The 17680-nt window shown below is 42.5% G+C and overlaps 1 protein-coding gene across 4 annotated transcripts in view; it reads right to left on the bottom strand.

Annotated features, from left to right (window-relative positions):
* Positions 1 to 16333, bottom strand: part of PACS1 (phosphofurin acidic cluster sorting protein 1) — a 155726-nt gene extending 139393 nt beyond the window's left edge. Inside the window, exon 1 of one of the 4 annotated variants that reach the window (XM_047071024.1) lies at positions 15572 to 16333. In XM_047071024.1, coding sequence (XP_046926980.1) covers positions 15572 to 15921 — 350 coding nt within the window. In that variant the 5' untranslated portion in view covers positions 15922 to 16333. Of the gene's footprint in view, positions 1 to 3980; positions 4833 to 15571 lie in introns of those variants that run through there. The other 3 variants (XM_047071021.1, XM_047071022.1, XM_047071023.1) reach the window with 3 other exon arrangements.
* Between the last annotated feature and the right edge of the window lie 1347 nt (positions 16334 to 17680).

The raw sequence follows: 17680 nt of genomic DNA, 5'->3' as shown, positions 1-17680 counted from the left end.
GTCTGTATCTAAATAGATTTTGCACAGAAATTTCAGTTTTTTCATCATTTAATATATAAGGAACTTTCCAGGAATGTAACTACTATGTGTATACAGGAAGGGCTGTATATTGTTCTGTTCAGAACTTTATGAAGATTTATTCAGAATTCTAGAAAATCATATCACCAATGGCATTGCCACATATTATCTGAGTCACCCACACAATATACCTGTATCAGTCTCTATTTATAGGTGTCATATTTACAGAGGAAAAACTATGTGTACCTGCAAGCACCTGACAGCTATGGTTTCTGACGTGCCATGCCATTTACAAATGTCTTCTGAGAATTCACATATAGAAATACAGATTGTATTACAAAGAGCCTTCCTTTTATCTTTCCTTCATATTGCAGTTAAGATATCGTAGACATGTTGGTAAGCTTTATTATCCGGGAATTTCATTTCAGGATAGAAAAAGGGCCATAAGTTCTAATTCCTGAGTTTAATATCTGCTCTTGTACGTGACTCACATTATCCAAATCACAAGTTAAGTAATATACTTACCTAAAACGTCAAAAAAAAAAAAAAAAGGGTGCCCAGGTGCCACTCCAAAAGCAGTTACCTAAATATATCTATCATAAATTTGATCTAGACATGGTAAACAGAATAAAAGGGAAATAAGAGTTCAAACTACAAGATCTAACTAAGCTTCTTTCCTTTTAAATCAGTAAGATCCAGTTTGGCATTCACAAGCAAAGGACTCCATTATTTTCCTGTTCTCTTTTAAAAATAGCTCCACCTTCAAGATTATACAAATTAGATCATTCTGCAGCAGGATTCCTCCTTACAGAGCAGCTCCCAGGAAGCACAGACAGGCTGTCTGCTGTTGAACATTACTCATTAAAAAAAACAAAAAACAAAAAACAAAAACATATTTTTGACTTTTCAGTTTCACTGGGTTAGTGACAAAGAACATGTGCTATAGGTATCAATAGCTTCTGCAACAGATCTCCCTCATTAAAACCCATCAAATAAATAAGGATCACAGAGGAGATACCAGACCAAGCAAGCATGACAGCAGAAAAATCAGGGATGTTGAGACTCAGCTGCTCCATCATAGCTTCATGATGGCCTAAGCACTAAAAGAAATTAATCTAACTTATTAACACAATCAGTTGCCAGTCTATCGATTATTCCATCTCCCAGTAAATTCCCAAGGAAATTTATTCCCAATTAATTGCAAATGGCAAAAGTAGAAACAGGGGCGCCTGGGTGACTCGGCCGGTTGAGCGTCCGACTTTGTCTCGGGTCATGATCTCACCGCTTGTGGGTTTGAGCCCCACATTGGGCTCTGCTGATAGCTCAGAGACTGGAGCCTGCTTCGGATTCTGCGTCCTGCTCTCTCCCTGTCCCTCCCTCACTCATGCTCTGTCTCTCGCTCTCTCTCAAGAATAAATAAAACATTAAAAAAATAATTAAAAAAAAAGTAGAAACAAACTCCCTCAAGAACCTTGACGAGTTCAGTTATACAGATCTCAGTCTTATATAATCTCACTTAAGCAAGATAAAGTGGTGATAATAATAGTAAATTTTTTTATAAAAATCAGAAAACCAACACAAGGAAGTTAATGAAATTTTCAAGTCATCTTTGAATCCTTTTGCTCCATCATACCCCAAATCCAACCCATAAACAAATCCTTTAGGCTTGAAAATATACCTAGAATCTGATGAATTCTCTTTTCCTCCACCTCTACCAACCTGTTCCAAGCCAATATTAGCTCCCACGACATCATCACAACACCTCTACCTAGACTCCCTGCTTTCACCCTACCCTTCTTTATAGGCTATTCTATACACAGTGGTCAGTGGGTATTTTAATATGAAAGTCATTATCATGCCTCTTCTGTGGCTCAAAACCTCTAATGGCTTCCCATCTCACTCAAAGTCAAAGCTAAGTCTTACAATGGTCTATAAGATCTGGGTCCCCTTTGCTTACTCACTCCTCATTCATTTGGCTCAAGTGCACTGGCCTCTTGGATGTTTCTGGAACCTACCAGTTCTTGCTGTCCCCTCTACTGGCTTGCTTAAATGTGTGCTCCACAAGGACTGTTCCCCCTCTCTGAGATCTTGTAGAACACCTTATTTAAAACTATCTCTCTCTCTGCCCCATTTAACCCCCTTTCCTACCTTACTTTTCCCCACCAGACATACCCTATCATTTGCTCATTCATCTGCTTATGGTCTGTTGCCCACCTAGAAGGTAACCCCCACAAGAGCTGAGATTGTGTCTCTTTTATTAACTGTTCTCTCCTCAGTGTCTGAAATAGTGACCAGCATATGATGTATACTCGACAGTTATTTGCTGACTAAATGACTATTAGGTAGAGGAAGAGTTAAAGAGACTTATCCAAATCCACATGATGAAGTAAAGCCAAATAAGAAACCAAATTCTAAAGTCAAAACATTTTTGGCATATGGTTTTAAACAGATTATAGCAATTTGCTGACTTTCCTACAGTGATAAGAAAAGGAGGAAATACCTGAATGAGCATCAAACAAAACAAAGCAAAGCAAAACAAAACAAAACCCAAAGAGAGCCATCATTCCAAACATTTTTCTAAAAATGTTATCTTAAATGGGCTCAAATAAGATGAAGCCTCACCAACTGAGACATGCATTCATTCATCAGTGAGGCTGCCTGAGAACGAGGCCCTTGCTGAACTTAAGTAAACATATCACTTGGCCTAAGTCCAAAGCATGCCAAACTAATTTTATGACAAATCTTAGTTTAGGAGATCATGTCCCATTTCAAGCCCAAATTCACCTCCACAATGAAATGATAATTTCCTTTTTCTCCATGGAGAGAAAAAGCTCACCAAAAAGATTAATGGGTAATATTTAATAGTATTATAGCTATCCTTTTTTTATACGTTTTTTTAAAGGAAAGATAGAGGGGATTATCTACAAGTAATAAAAACAAAGCGATAATGATAATTACATACAGTTAATGAACACTTCTCCCCATTAAAGACAAGGGCATAAACAATTTATTGCACATTTTGGTGACAGAGAGGAAATACAATTAAATCCATTAATAGCTACAAGAGTTTTTATGTTCCCAAAGGACCTTGGTTTCCAGAGTTGCTTATTCATTTTCATCCACAGCAAAAATGGTGTATGGCAGAGACGACAAATTCTGTAGACTACTTTCCACATACTTAAGTTTTGAGGAGACAATTTTATTAAACAATAAAACAAAACAAACAAAAACCTACTTGTGGGGCATCTGGGTGGCTCACTCAGTTAAGCATCCAACTCTTGACTTCAGCTTAGGTCATGATTTCATGGTTCAGGAGTTCAAGGCCTGTGTCAGGCTGTGCTGACAGCACGAGGGCCTTCTCTCTCTCTCTCTCAATAACGAATTAAATAAATAAATAAACACACTTTAAAAAAACCTACTTGTAGGGGTGCCTGGGTGGCTCAGTCGGTTAAGCGTCTGACTTCGGCTCAGGTCATGATCTCACAGTCGGTGAGTTCGAGCCCCACGTTGGGCTCAGTGCTGACATCTCAGAGCCTGGAGCCTGTTTCAGATTCTGTGTCTCCCTCTCTCTCTGACCCCCCCTCCGTTCATGCTCTGTCTCTCAAATAAATAAATGTTAAAAAAAAAATTTTTTTTAATAAAAATAAAAAAATAAAAAAACCTACTTGTGAAGACAATGTAAAAGATGACTAATGTATCTATCACAGTCTATCACAGGTCAACAAATATTATACCATCAAATTCACAGTTTCACTGACATTACCCAAAGATGGCATGATTTCTATGAATATAAATGCTCAAACATTTTACAAACATTTTGTTTCTCTTCATAACAAATCAGCAAGGCAAAAAAAAAAAAAAAAAAAAGGTGTATTCACTTTTAAAAAACGAGAAAAAAAGTGACTTGCCTAGATGTAATCAAAACAAATTTAACCAAGCAATAGATATAGGGCTTTACTTACCAATTCATAATTCTCCAACCAAACGCAAAATTTGACTTGTATCTCGAACTGCATCTTCAAAAGGGTTTTTGACTCCTTAAGACTTTAGAAGATTAACCCTCTACCCTAACTCACCAGCAATCCCATCCTTGGAGTACAACCCAGATGAAGAAGTAGGTAAAATGTTTCTTTCTAGCCCTAAAACACTCCGGCTGTGAATCTCCCGTATTCAAATGATACTGTCCATTCCTCTTAGCCTTCATAACACAGAGCCATTCACTCCTAACATATTTGATTGTCTGGTTTTTAGCCCATGGTCTAATCAAAGCAGTAAAGCAGAAAGAAGGCATATTGAAGCAATGGGGGAAATAAAACAAAAACAAAAAGCAAACACATTAGTTTAAAAATATGCAACACATACCAGTCTACACTCTTCAGCTCAAGCCCTGTTGTTAACCATGAGGATCTCATTCATCATGATGATCCACATTTGAAAAGAAGTTAATCTGTGTTTTACATACTCTTAAGGAAGAACAGAAACATGTTAATATACTTGTAGATTTCCAACTAAAATGAGACAGTAGAGTCTTGGTACTTATTAAAGGAGAGAATTAACACACACACACACACACACACACACACACACATCCAAATGTTTCATGACAGGCCTTAAATGTATTATCAGGTTTCTCCTGTAAGAGTAGAATAGAATTTTTCTATAGTTTGAGACATAAAAAAGAAAGCTTAAAGAGACAAGAGAAAAAATATCAACCCCATTTAAATCCTCATTTTCTTAGGAGTCACTTAGCTTTTATTGGTAATAAATGACTAGCTGTAAACCGGTTTAGTTGCTCTTCTGGCTGCCAAACCAGAGCTCAAGAAGTCAGCAGGTAGAATAGGGAAGCTGTCAAGTCAAATTGGCTCAAAACAAAGTTGTGGTTTGCAGGCGGGGCCTGCACCATCTCTTCCGTTCATATAAGCTGGCAGGATGTAGAAACAGGATCCTGATCCAGCCACTGCTTCAGAGAACCAAAATATTTTGTTTTGACTTTCTAGACTATTAAGCTTGGGGTTTGGCAGGATCTGTGTCTAAAGTGAATCCAACACCTTATGATAGTCCCACTGAGGAAATCGTAATATCAACAAAGTTGCCCCGGCTGCAGAAAGAAAGCAGACTTTGGAGGGGTACTGGGGAGAGACCAGAGAAGCTGGACTGGCAATAAAGACAGCAATAGTAATAGTAGTAACAGCTATTATTTTTAAGTGTTTTCTATGTGCTACGTAAGCATTTACTTGTATTAATATCATTTAATCCTCATAATTAATGAGGGGTAGGGACATTAGGCCTATTTTGCAAATGAGAAAATTAAAGCATTAGAGAGGTTAAATAATTTGCCCAAATCACTAAATGGTAAAGGATAGAATCGGGATTAAAATCCTGGCTAACTGGCTCCAGAACTGGCACTTACAGCCACTGTGGTATTAAATTTCTTACTATGATTTGGTAATAGAGCAGCATTCTGTAATTCTAATATGACAAAATATAAACATTAAATATTATTTGTCAACTATGAGAACCAGCCAGGGCTCGGGGAACACCAAGTTTAAACAGAGAAATCGTTCTGGTGTCAGATAATCATAAATCATGAGACAAATCCCAGCTCCACCTACCTCTAAACTGTGTAGCCTTACAAAATGCCTTTACCTCACTGGGCCTTGATTTTCCTTTCTGGGAAAGGGATCTCAGTACCTGCCTCTGATGGTTATTGTGACACACAGTAAATGCTCAATTAGTTAGGTTTATTTCATTCAGGCATCAGCTAAAACATGGCTTCCCCAGAGGCCTTCTCTGACCGCCCTATCCAAAAGTGCCCTTCTGCCAACATTCTCAATTCCCTCACTATGCTTTATTTTTCATCGTGGTACTCACTCATTACCTATTTATTATAAATATATTTGTTTATCATCTTTCTCCCTCCACCACAATGTATACTCTAGGAGAGAGTTAATTTTGTCAACTTGTTTGCTACTGCTTCCTCAGCACCTATAGCAGTGCTTGGCACATAGAAATATTCAGTAAGTATTTGCTGAATGAAAGAACTGTGTATAACAGATTTTCATTCAATAAACATTATAAATAAAAAGGTACTGTTTATGTGACAAATGTACTTATTGAGCACCTATAAAGTAACTAATAAATGAACAAGATTATTTCAGATGAGGGTAACTAGTTGTGAAGATTTATAAACTCCCAGAATGACTAGGCACGTTATGAGAGCTTTCCAAGGTGGTGGATTAACTGAGATCTGAATGATACCCAGGAGCCAGCCATATGATGATGTGGGACAAGGCATCCCAGGTATAAGTGCAAAAGCCCAAAGGCGGAGATGACCTTGTCTAAGGCCCAGCTTCCCCAGAGCCAAGTGAGCATGGTGGAGAATGACAGAAGAGAAGGTCAAAGACACAGGAAGAGGTCACATCCTAAAGTCTTTCCTAAGGCATGAAAAGGGGTTTTATTCTAAGTATGATGAACAGTTATTTGATAGTGTCACTAATCTTCACCCACTAGAATGTATATTTTATGAAATCAAGGATTCTGTTTGTGACACACACCAGCTGGTCTATAAGCATTTGCTAAATGAATGAACTGGGAAGATTATGAAGAAGGGAGTGGCATAAGCTGATTTTCCTTTGAAACATCACCCTGAACTAGTACTAGTGGTTACATTCTGGAGGAAACTAAGGTGGCAAAAGATGGGTGGAATTACAAACAGCAGAGTGCAGCGTGGTTTGAGAGGTATGGTAATACAAAGAAACGGAAGAATAAAGCAGCTCTGTAAACCTTGAAGCCATTTGTTGTTTTTAAACAGGAGACAGGAAAAGGTCAGTGAGGAGGGAAGAAGTAAATGACAATTGATGTCCTAAGCCTTTTGTGTTTTCTGTAGTGAAAGAAAGAAAGAAAGAAAGAAAGAAAGAAAGAAAAGAAAGAGAAAGAAAGAAACAAAGAAACTGCAACAAAGAATCTCTATCTCACCTATGAAAAGAGGAACGAAAGGAAACTCAAGACACACACAAAATATTTTGGAGAACAACTGTAAAGAAAAAACACCTTTTTATGTCTAAGCACAATAAGCAGTCTAAATTTCCTCAGGGACAAGTCATAAGCTAATTATACCCACAATGTGACCTAGGGGAAATCTTGCTCACAGTAAGGTTTTGAGAGGCAAGCTGTCATTTGGAAGAGTTAGTCCACAAAAAGAGGAACAGGTATTCCTCTGGTAGGAATCAAGTTTGAAAACATCACTCCCTTGGTATCTACCTTTATCTGTATCAGGCCACTAAAAAATACATACAAGGTAAATTACAGTGTAACTACTAAGATCCACATCACAGTTCTAAAAATTTTTTGGCCAAAACATTCTATGGATATTACCTAGTGTCATGTTCACAGAACTTAGAAGCACAACGAGGGCTGAAAGGGTGAATGAAGAGTGGGTTTATCTGGACCATTGCTCCCAAAAAGAAAAAGGGAAAAACAGTATTCAGGACCAGAAAATGTGTGAAGCTGCACCTAAACTCAGAGATTCTCACCTTGAGTATATCTTAAAACACTTTACTATCTAAAAGAATCTACATAAATATTTAACAAATAAATAAATTGGGGCGCCTGGGTGGCTCAGTCGGTTAAGCGTCCGACTTCAGCTCAGGTCATGATCTCACAGTTCGTAAGTTTGAGCCCCGCGTCGGGCTCTGTGCTGACAGCTCAGAGCCTGGAGCCTGCTTCGGATTCTGTGTCTCCCTCTCTCTGTGCCCCTCCCCTGTTCATGTTCTGTCTCTCTCTGTCTCGAAAATAAATAAAACATTAAAAAAAATTGTTTTTAAACAAATAAATAAATGTGTCATTTTCAATACTACTTTGTCAGCTATGCTTCATCATCCACTCACCATGAGTGTCTAGAACATTCCCCATTCACCACATTTGCTATCAGTAAAAAGAAATACGCAACTCTAGAACCAAGAAAGGTAATGTGTAGAGCAAAACTTTAGTCCCCCATGTCTTCATCCATTAAAAAACAAAGCTGTTTGGTTGGGAGGGAGGGGGGGTGGTTGATGGGTATTGAGGAGGGCACCTTTTGGGATGAGCACTGGGTGTTGTATGGAAACCAATTTGTCAATAAATTTCATATAAAAAAAAAAATAAAAAAAAATAAAAAATAAAAAATAAATAAATAAAAAATAAAAAACAAAGCTGTTCTTTTTTTACAGCTTTATTACAATATAAAATTTGTAAGGTTCACTCCTTTAAGGTATACAATTGAGTAGAGTTGATATGTATTTTTAAATATATATTTTTTAAAACAATATTCACTGGTCTTTTCTGTAACACGTTTATTACATAGTTTACAAATCACACAAAAAAAAAATAAGGCCAAAAATTATTATCATACATAATCCAATCATCTAAAGTCATTTTAGAATTAATGACTCCAGGGGCACCTGGGTGGCTCAGTCAGTTAAACATCTGACTCTTGATTTTGGCTCAGCTCATGATCTCACAGTTCATGGGAAAAAGCGCAGAGCCCACTTGGGATTCTCTCTCTCCCCCTCCCCCATGCATGCACTCATTCTCTCTCCCTCTCTCAAAATAAATAAATATTTTTTTAAAAAATTAAAATTAAAAAAATAATAATGAAGTCTGTAAAATTAATGTCTCCAGTTAGTTTTCTCAATAGGTATTGACTAATACCTAAAATTGTGGGAAACAAATGGCAGGAAGGCATCAGGAAGCAATTCCCTACAGGAAGAAGTGAGCAGATTAAAAGGTAAAAATCTTTAAAGGAGAACAACTAACAGAAGAAAACTAACAGGCCCTTGAAATAGTGAAGATAAGGGGCATATTAAAATAATTTGGAAGAGGACAAAAGAATTCAGTTTAATTAAATGAATAAGGAGAAACCACACAGATATTAATACTAGAAATACCACAGGCAATTTTCTCTTTAAAATAGTGTTAGCTGGGGCACCTGGGTGGCTCCGTCGGTTAAGCGTCTGACTTGGGCTCAGGTCATGATCTCACAGTTTGTGAGTTCGAGCCCCACACTGGGCTCTGTGCTGACAGCTTAGAGACTGGAGCCTGCTTCAAATTCTGTGTGTCCCTCTCTCTCTGCTCCTCTCCTGCTCATGCTCTGTCTCTCTCTCCTTCAAAAATAAATAAAAACATTAAAAAAATAAAAAAAATTTTAGTGTTAGCTAATAGAACTTTCTATGGTGCTGAAAATGTTCTATATCTGCCTTGTCTAATACAAAAGCCGCTAATCACATGTGACTAGTGTGACAAGAAATGTGGCTAATAAAACTAAGAAAGGGAGTTTAAAATTTTATTCAATTTTAATTAATTTTAACTTCAATAGCCACATGCAACTAGTGGTTACTGTACTGAACAGCACAGCTTTAAAGAGAAAACAGCTTATGATGTTAAGATGTAATTGGATGTCAAATGGAATGCTTTCAGAAACTGTTTTCTAGAAGATACACAAGCTAAGAAACCATTTATCATCATTTACTGGCCTTCTCTACTGCTCTTCTACTCTACTTCTCTACCCAAGGTAGGGGCCAGGTTTAGGTCAGCCTAAGCGGCAACCTGAGCTATGACTACAGCTATTCTCTGGTTTGTAAAAAGGAAAAAGAGAGTACGGGTCCAGCAGGGTTTCTAACCAGACAACTGCCCTATGAATGGCAGGAAAAGGAAAATACTCTATGGAGTTGGTGCCTAGGCATAAACATCATGATTCCCTAAAACCATCAGAAGCTATGCTGGTTGCTCTTCCAACTAGGCCTAGGGAAGGCCTAGGGAATGGAGGATTCTATCAGTGCTTGCCAATCTAGAAACAAACCACCTCACTCAATCCAGCCCAAGGGGCTTCTGAAAGACATTCTAAGACCAACTTCAAACTCTCTTTTCTCAAGAGACCTAATACCACTCTGAATCCATAATGGAAAAAGACCAGTTCTTGTGAGCATTCCCACAGCTACTCTAGATGTCTAAAGTACCCGCAGCATGTGACACCACAGATGCAAGCAAAGCCAACTCCAAATTTCAGAGGACCCACTGAACCTTCAAGTCCAGGCCAAAACAAGACAAGCCTCCTAGGTTGAAGCAGTGAAAAGACACAGCCCATATTCTTACTTGCACCTCCCTCATGCACACTGAGGCAAACACTCCCAGTAACAGCTTATTGGCTCAGCTAAGAAATTGGAAAACTAGTTTAAAAAGAAATCACATAACCACTAATGTGCTCAAAAGATCTGTAAATCAATACTTGTAAAGCGGACTTGTGAAAGTCATTCTCTTTCTGACAAGGAATCTGAGCTTCCACAGGGACAATGGATAATATTACCACGATAGAGAAGATATTCTATTACAACACTCACAATGTGAAACTCAAATCTAAGATACAAAGATGCTTTTAAGACTTTTAATGCTAAGGCAATAATAGAAATTTCACCAGGTCTCTCTCATTTGACCAATTTCATTTACTTCATATCTATCATTTAAGAAGTACCTTTGCTTACAATCTATAGGTCCTATTATATATTTATTTCACCCACATTTTAGAATGAATGGCAAGTAAAAGTGTTCCCAATTAATGGATAAAAAAACTAAAGTGTGGAAGAGTTTGCCTTGGCATCCAGTAAGAATACAAGAGTAATATGTCCTGGCTTGCCTAGTGCTTTTGTGGTTAGAGGGGCAACTGCCCCTAAGTGTCCTGATGAAAATAACACTTCTACTGTATACTAGTCATGCCAACTTAGCCATGACCACCTCCTTTGGTTCTAACAGTTTTGTCCAAGCAGGCTTAACTTCAGTACCCCCTTTAAAAAAAAAAAAAAATGTGGTCTAAGGAGAAATGTGACTCATAACTCCTGAACTCTTTCCCTAAGTGTACATACAGATAAGGATATGCAAATGTGCTTTGTACTCAAAGACAAATGTGATACAGTTTGTGAGTGATACAGCAGAGCACATTTTATCTCCTAATAATTGGTTTTACAAAATCCACTGAGGACATTTTGTATACCTGTGAAATTTAATGATTTTTCTGCCTCTCCTACTGAAGTATCTCAAATAGAGAAAAGAACACCAGGGGAAACTTCACCATATACCACACAAGAACCAAAGAGAAGAGATCAACAATGAGACTCTAAAACTCTTCCCTTGGGGCACCTGGGTGGCTCAGTTGGTTAAGCATCAGATTCTTGATTTCAGCTCAGGTCATGATCTCACAGTTTGTGAGTTTGAGCCCAACATCAGGCTCTGTGCTGACAAAGCACAGATTGGGATTCTCTCTCTCCCGCTTTCTCTCTGTCCCTCCACCACTCTCACAAGCGAGCTCACTCTCTCTCAAAAATAAACAAACATTAAAAAAAAGATCACATCAAACAACATGCCACCTGGCCAAATGTCACCATACCACTAGCCAAAACATGGGCCATAGGAGAGGAAGCACTACTTAGTACAGAGGGAAAACAATGCCAACATCTAAAGCTGTGAATTTTAAAAAGGAGCTAGAATAGATCCACCTGCTTGTAACAGAATCTTAAAAGCCAACTGTATTTCCTAGTGATCACCTGTGGAAAGCAAAAACAGAGACAAGACTAGGGCTTTTTCCTTCATAATTCCCATCTTTCTGTACTGCTTGAATGTCTAATCATGGACATGTATCAATATTTTAATTTTAAAAATGTTGATAAAAATGTCAATGAATAAGGGCATCTGAGTGGCTCAGTCAGTTAAGCTTCTCACTGTTGATCTGAGCTCAGGTCTTGATCTCGGGGCCATGAATTCAAGCCCCAAGTTGGGCTCCATGCCCAGCATAGAGCCTACTTATAAAAAAAAAAAAAGTGGGGCACCTGGGTGGCTCAGTCAGTTAAGAGTCCGACTTCAGCTCAGGTCATGATCTCATCATTCGTGAGTTCCAGCCCTGCATCGGGCTCTGTGCTGACAGCTTGGAGCCTGGAGCCTGCTTCGGATTCTATGTCTCTCTCTCTCTGCCCCTCCCCTGCTCATACTCTTTCTCTCTCTCAAAAATAAACATTAAAAAAAATTTTTTTTGGGGCGCCTGGGTGGCGCAGTCGGTTAAGCGTCCGACTTCAGCCAGGTCACGATCTCGTGGTCCGTGAGTTCGAGCCCCGCGTCAGGCTCTGGGCTGATGGCTCAGAGGCTGGAGCCTGTTTCCAGTTCTGTGTCTCCCTCTCTCTCTGCCCCTCCCCCATTCATGCTCTGTCTCTCTCTGTCCCAAAAATAAATAAACGTTGAAAAAAAAAAATTAAAAAAAAAAAATTTTTTTAAGTCAATGAATAAAACAATTTAGTGGGTTGTTTTTTTCTGTTGTTTTTTTGTTTTGAGAGAGGGAGACAGAGGACACACACACACACACACACATACACACACACACACGGCAGAGGGAGAGAGAAAGAGAATCCCAAGCAGCTCGGAGCCTGATTCCACGATCCTGGGAGCGCAACCTGAGCCAAAATCAAGAGTTCGACACTCAACTGACTGAGCCACCCAGGTGCCCCCAATTTAGTTACTTTAAAGCCAACTATCAGTATTCTCTCCAACCATAAAACGTTTTTAAAAAATACTACAGATTCTGAAGGAATTTAGTAGATGTTAAATAAGAGCAGAGTACATACTTGAGAAACAACTAGTACAATGTTCATCTTTATTTAAATATCTAATAAAGGGAAAAGGTTTTTTCTCCCCGAAAAGCAAATTATATTTCTACTGGGATCAAGAAAAGGAAAGTGACCTTCCTAACACACAACTTGCAACTCTCTCTTCTCTGTACTAGGTAGAGGAACACATTTGCTAAAACTGAGTCCCACAGCATATATATACACATATATATAGCCTTAGATCCACAATCATGTTCACATTTCTTAAGTGCACGTTTCACACGCTTCTCACTTGAGTTACATGAGACAAGAACATTAATCTTAGACTATCTACAGAGTGCTGTACACAGGTTGCACATTGCCAATATATTTTAAACAACATGAACAAGTAAACAAGGAGACCTCAAATTAACCAGATGACTCTAGTAATTGGAAGGGCCAATAGCGGACATTTTCTCCCCACAGGGTGTTATTTTCCATCCTGCAGATAAAACAGCATGCTCCAAAGAGCACAAGTGTTCCACAAGGAGCTGGGAGGCACAGGGTGATAGCTGAAAAACAAAGTCAGAGCAGGACAGCTGACAATCTCAAAGACTCGTTAGTAGACATGACAACTGCATGCTCTCAGCAGGGGCAAACAACAAGCCAACCAAGCCTCTCACACCAAGTTAGCATAGTAATTACCGATTTACTCAGGAAGATGGGCAGTTTCTTTGGCTAATAATTTATTACATAAGACTTCTCAGTGACCAACAGGTGCAGAAAACAAAAATCAAAGATTTTATTTATCAGTGATTTTATTTATCTCCCTCTGTTGCACAGCAGCTTCTTCCCAGTTGGCTCAATGCCTTTTCAATCTAACAAGCTAGAGAAGGCAATTGTCCAGATATCACCTGTCAAACATAGCGATAGATGTAAACGAAGAATGGGCAAGCATGTATTACTAACACTGGACCAACGTGGGAAGGGGCACAGTGCTTTTACGTTTGAAAGTAGATTAGAATACTTCAGCTACAGACGGACCTACCTAGAAAGAGGCCTGCTAAGGACCATTACACACTAAACTCCCACTTGAGTTTGGTGTTGTGCTAGGGCACTGGCCAAAACAAACTAAACTAACATGGCTTCTGATTACCCTAAAAGAAGGGCAAAGAAAAAAAAGAAAGTGTAAGTCAGTGAGGTAAATGCTGAAACACAAAGGACATGAAGAGTGAGGGAGGAGGAGCACGAACAGGGCACAATTTAGCATTATCTAAAAAAGTTTCAGATGTATACCCTGCAAATAGCAATTCCACCCCTACATATAAAAACAGAAAGAAACTTTTGCAAGGATCACTAGGAGTCCTGGGCAAAACTATTTACAGCATTACTGCTTCCATTAACTAACAAGAAACAACCCAAAATATTCACCGAAAAGAGAAGTATGATATAGTCATAAAATGAAATTATATCCGTTAGTGAAAATATTTAAGCTACAGCTACCATACCCCACTGACAAGTCCCACAAACTTAATGTTGAATTAAAACACACACATGCACTAAGTCACAGAGCACATACAGTATGATAGCACTTATATAAACTTCAAAAACACCCTAAACCATATTGTTTACAGATGCATGTATGCAGCAAAACTATTTTTAAAAGACAAGGGAAATAATAAACACACAATAGTGTTTACCTTTGTGGGGGGGGGGAGTAGGGCATGTGGTCAGGAAGGGGCATCCTGAGGGCCTCATTCAACATAATTTATAATGTTCTGTTTCTTAAACTGAGTCAAGTATAGAAATGTACTTTTCATCATTTTGTAAAATGCCTTAACCAGGAGATATATTTGTGTGTGTGTGTATAATTTTGTATGCAGGAAATGATTCAAAATAAAGAGAGAGGGAAAGAAATAGAGTTGAGGCTGGAACCAGACAATGCTTCTTAACCCCTACTGACACATCCACCTACCCAAGGCTGGGCTAAAAGAATAAGGAGTGGGTCCAAAACTCCAAGACAACAGAATCAACTCAGTTTAGAGGTGACAAAAAGATCACCTCCAGGCACTTTTCTGGGCTTCCTAGGCAAAACCAGCTCCACAGTGTCTGCTCAAGGGCTAAACTGTAAGACACTGCACACTGTCCCCAAAGAGTTGGAGAAAGACTGCTTTGCCAATACAGAAACAGAAAACATCACAAACTCAGGCATATTTTACCAATGAAAGGAAAGTCCCCAGATGGTTCCAACAGGCAGAGGAATGGATTGAATTTAGGAACAAGGCAGTAATTTTATGCAGCCCTGCAAGGCTAAGAGAATTTGTGACTAGCTACTGGGGAGGAGGAAGGGGATGAAAAATACAATTAAAGACACACTAAATAGGGCTTTTACAAGCGCACAGAGGCCGGGGCAGAATGTGTGTAATCTGAAGCACAAATGAACGTGTGTGTGTACTGAAGACCAACTAGAAGCCTCCAGGGTTACTATATGGGCTTTACCTGGCAGAAGGTGACAACCGACTTTGGCACACGCTGAGTATATTGGGAAATAATAATATCAAAGGACATCTATGTAACATATGTACAGCCCACGGGCGCCAACGAGGCAGGGAAAAGAGTCAGTGACATTCGCAGGGAAACTGACCGTCAGGAAGGCCGGATTCGGTCAGATCAACGAGAGAAGGCCCAGGGCTGAGAGTCCAGGAGGCCCCAATCGGGGGAGAGGAAGAGGGTGGTCCCGGCCCGAGGCAGAAGGTGGGGCTGCCAGGAGAGGGCGGGGTCCCCGCAAGAGGAGTCCCGGGAGGCCCGCCTAGAAACAGGCCGGGCAGCCAGGGGGAATCCAGGGAGGGGGGCGCTCCCTTGGGCGCTGGGACGGAGAGGAATGAGAAGGCGGGGGCCTGTCACAGACCTGGCCCTGCGGCCCCGAGGGCCCGGTCCCCCCGCCCGCCGCTCACCTGGGCACGCAGCTGGACGAGCTCCGGTCCACCTCCCAGGTGGCGTACAGGTTCATCTGCACGGGGGCGGGGGTGCGGCCTGGCCCCGGGCCGCCGGGAGGCGCGGACCCGGAGGCCACCGCGACGGCCATGGAGGTGGAGGTGGACGAGGACGAGGAGGAGGCGGCCGCCGCCGAGGTGGACGAAGACGACGAGGTGGCCTGGGCCAGCTTGGGGGGCGTCGGCTGCTGAGGCGGCGGCTGCTGCGGCGGCTGCTGCTGTTGCGGGGACTGGGCGACCCCAGAGCCCCGCTGGCCGCTGCCGCCCCCGGCGCCTCCAGGACCACCGCCCGCCCCTCCGCGTTCCGCCATGGCCCGGCCGGGGGTGGGGGGCGCGGGGATAACGGGGATCGGGGCGACGCAGAGAGGACGCCCAGGCTTCTCCCACGGTGGCGGCGAGGGCTCGACTCGTCTCCTCAGCCCGCCCGCCCGAGCGCGCGAGCGAGCGAGCGAGAGGCTGCACGCACGCGCGGGGCCTCTCGGCGCGCGGTCCTCGCGCTCGCCCGCCGCTGCCTGTTGCGGCTCGCGCCGCCGAGACACTGGGTGGGCGTGTCCGGGGGGGCGGGGAGCTCTGGCTCGCGCCGGCCCCACCCAGCGCCAAGGGGCGGGGTTCGCGCTCGCGCTCGCGCCCCAGGCGAGCCTGTGGGCGCGCTCTTCTAGCTTCCCTGGAGAGGAGGCCTCGACCCCGGCTGGCTCAGCCAGACCCTCCCCTCAAATCCGCAGTGCGAGCGGCAGCCAGCCGGCCCGGTCCTCCCCTCCCCCGTCGTGCTCTCTGCAGCAACAGCCAGGCCAGCGGAAACTCCGCTTTTCCGGGGCGCGGCCCCGGCTGGGGTTGGCGGGGGGGGGGGGGGGGGGGGTGGCCTGACGCGGGAGCGCGCCTCGGGCCCCTTCGGTCCCCGGAGCCTACAGAGAGGCCGAAGCCCGCATCGCGGCATCCTGCTTGGACCCTGCTCTGCGGCCCCGGGGTTTCTTCACAACCTACAAGGGGAGCGGGTGGCGACTCCACCGTCGGTCCGATGCGTCTGTGGGCCGTGAAGTTTCCGTCCCTGCTCTCCATGGAAGGCAGGGGGCTCAGGGACCTGGAGTCCAAAAGGCCCTGGCAAGGGTGAATTACGAACCTAAGCCCTGGCCCACCTGGAGCCACCCTTCCCCCCATGAAACATTATAGAGTCCCAGGCCCCCCATCCCTGCCCTCAATTGTTTCCACCTGTAACGTTTTCTCTGCTTCACCGTTTAATTTCTAAAATCCTACTCCCCCAAGGCCTACCCCGATTGCCACGTCCAACATGGGATCTCCCACACTACCACCCACATCCATCACCTCCAGAAACCATCTTGAAGTCTCCTGACATCGACATCTCAGTTGCTGCACTTCCAGCAAAGCAACACCAGTAGCACCACAGCAGAACTTCTCTCCCAGCACCCGGCAAATGCCCGTTGGGCCCCTTAAGTCCAACCTAGTCTAGCCTGTTGGGAAGACTTCTGAAGATCAGAAGACTAGAACCTGGAGAAAGCAAGCTCCCCCTCCCTCCCCCTACCAAACTTAGAGGCTGAGTGCTGAAACCACCCAGGGATTCATCGGGACTCCAGACAATCTAGATTTGGGGTTGTGTTCCCTCCCAGGTAAGGACTTGGGACTCTTTTGGCCACAGGTCTATTAGGAAGGCCTGACCTGGCCTACTTCCCAAGCCCACTGCACTTCCTCAGCCCAGCCAGGGTGCTAAGCTGGCTATTTTTAGTCCCCAAGGACAAAGTAGTAAGGTCAAACCAGACCTAGAGATACTTGCCCCAGAGCCTTCCTACAAAGGCAGGTAGTGGTGAAACAATTTCAGCATGGCTTTGGAGTTATCACCAGTCTCAACTGCAACATCTGATCCAGGTGCACGCCCCTGGCACTGGGGCAGCCCCGAGGTTGCAGAAAAAGCCAATGTTTTAGTCCTTTTGCCCCCATTTTTTAGTCCTTTTGCCCGAGGGGATTAAAAGACACCTGGGTGGCTCAGTCAGTTAAGCATCTGACTCTTGATTTCAGCTCAGGTCGTGACCTCACCGTTCAAGCCCCATGTCAGGCTCC

Source organism: Lynx rufus, unplaced genomic scaffold (genome assembly GCF_022079265.1).
Source record: "Lynx rufus isolate CCGP_SWC_20201006 ecotype Redwood Valley unplaced genomic scaffold, mLynRuf1.p SCAF_9, whole genome shotgun sequence".
Classification (NCBI taxonomy): Eukaryota; Metazoa; Chordata; class Mammalia; order Carnivora; family Felidae; genus Lynx; species Lynx rufus.
Note: the sequence above shows the minus strand (reverse complement) of the source record. Positions and strands in the feature narration are given on the sequence as shown.